Consider the following 1445-nt stretch of genomic DNA (forward strand, 5'->3'; position numbering starts at 1 on the left):
TGCAAATGCCCCGAAACAAAAACAACTGTGGGCCAACCATCCGTAGCCTTGGCCCAAAGCGTTACGCCAGGCAAAAATGCACGAACCTGTGAAAATCCACGTGGTGAATACCCATTTGATATTAAAGTAGTATGCGGATTGCTATCCGAAGCAAACATCTCTCCTCAAATCTTCACCGTTAATACAAAATCAACGGACCCCATTCACTCTCAATCACCACAACGCCAAAACATTTCTCACTCTTCAAAATTTCCCAAATATTCCCGCCCAACTTCCCTCCTATATAACTTCCCATCAGACATCTCTCTAATTCACCATTATTGCAACAACCAAAGCATTTTCGAATCTACAAAAGTCTTTCATATTATTATCAGACATTCAAAATGGCTCGTACCAAGCAAACTGCTCGCAAATCCACTGGTGGAAAGGCTCCAAGGAAGCAGCTAGCTACCAAGGCCGCTAGAAAGTCGGCTCCGGCGACCGGAGGAGTGAAGAAGCCTCACCGTTTCCGTCCAGGAACAGTTGCTCTCAGGGAAATCAGGAAGTACCAGAAGTCCACTGAGTTGTTGATAAGGAAGCTGCCGTTTCAGAGGCTGGTGAGGGAAATAGCACAGGATTTCAAGACAGATCTGAGGTTCCAGAGCAGTGCTGTTGCTGCTCTTCAAGAGGCTGCTGAGGCTTACCTTGTTGGTCTCTTTGAAGACACCAATCTCTGTGCCATTCACGCGAAGAGGGTCACCATAATGCCAAAGGACATTCAGCTGGCCAGGAGGATTCGTGGTGAAAGGGCTTAGGAATATGCTTCGTTGTGCTTGTGGTTATGGTTAATTTTGTGTTCTGATTTAGAGCGTTTTTATGTTAGGGTTAGTGATGTAAATCAAACGACTCGTTTCAGTCAAACTATATGTAAAACCTCTGGTTTACTAGTATTTTAAGATCTGATTAGTGAAATCTATTGTTCATTTTGTTTCAATCAAAGGTGCTTTCATATATGGGTTTGAAATTTGCAGACGTTCAAAAATTGGAACATTTGTCTGTTTTTTCCTTTCTAGCGATTGACTATTCATATAAATGTGTGTTTTTGCACTATGTTTGTTTGTTGAAGGAACTAAGTTTGTTTGTTGAAGGATTGACTTACTACTTGTGCCTTGTATGATATACTGTTTAGAGGAGGAATAAAAGCATTTAGATTCTCAATTACAATGAGAAAGAATTACTTGGCATTGACACTTGTGGTAATGCTTGGAAAAATAAATCAAACGGGTTTTTATGTAGTAAAATGGAATACCATTACTTTGCAATGCATATTAGATAGTATGAACTCCGTGGATCCTTTATTTGTTTTATGAAGTTGAACTTGATTTTGGTTTGTTAATCAAAATATGGTTTATGGTTTTGTTAAAGGTAGAATATTAGTTGTAGGCGTTGGGTTGATGTTGATATTC

At 39.9% G+C, this 1445-nt stretch overlaps 1 protein-coding gene across 1 annotated transcript; it reads left to right on the top strand.

Moving 5' to 3' along the window:
* Positions 1 to 300: 300 nt before the first annotated feature.
* On the top strand, positions 301 to 1021 carry LOC109221229 (histone H3.2). Its single transcript, XM_019385691.1, has one exon. The coding sequence runs from the start codon at positions 384 to 386 to the stop codon at positions 792 to 794; it is 411 nt and encodes a 136-aa protein (XP_019241236.1). The 5' UTR covers positions 301 to 383; the 3' UTR covers positions 795 to 1021.
* The last annotated feature ends 424 nt before the right edge of the window (positions 1022 to 1445 follow it).

Source organism: Nicotiana attenuata, unplaced genomic scaffold (genome assembly GCF_001879085.1).
Source record: "Nicotiana attenuata strain UT unplaced genomic scaffold, NIATTr2, whole genome shotgun sequence".
Lineage (NCBI taxonomy): Eukaryota > Viridiplantae > Streptophyta > Magnoliopsida > Solanales > Solanaceae > Nicotiana > Nicotiana attenuata.

Coding starts and splice junctions, on each gene's coding strand:
- LOC109221229 (XM_019385691.1), top strand. CDS start 384: ATGGCTCGTACCAAGCAAACTGCTCGCAAATCCACTGGTGGAAAGGCT.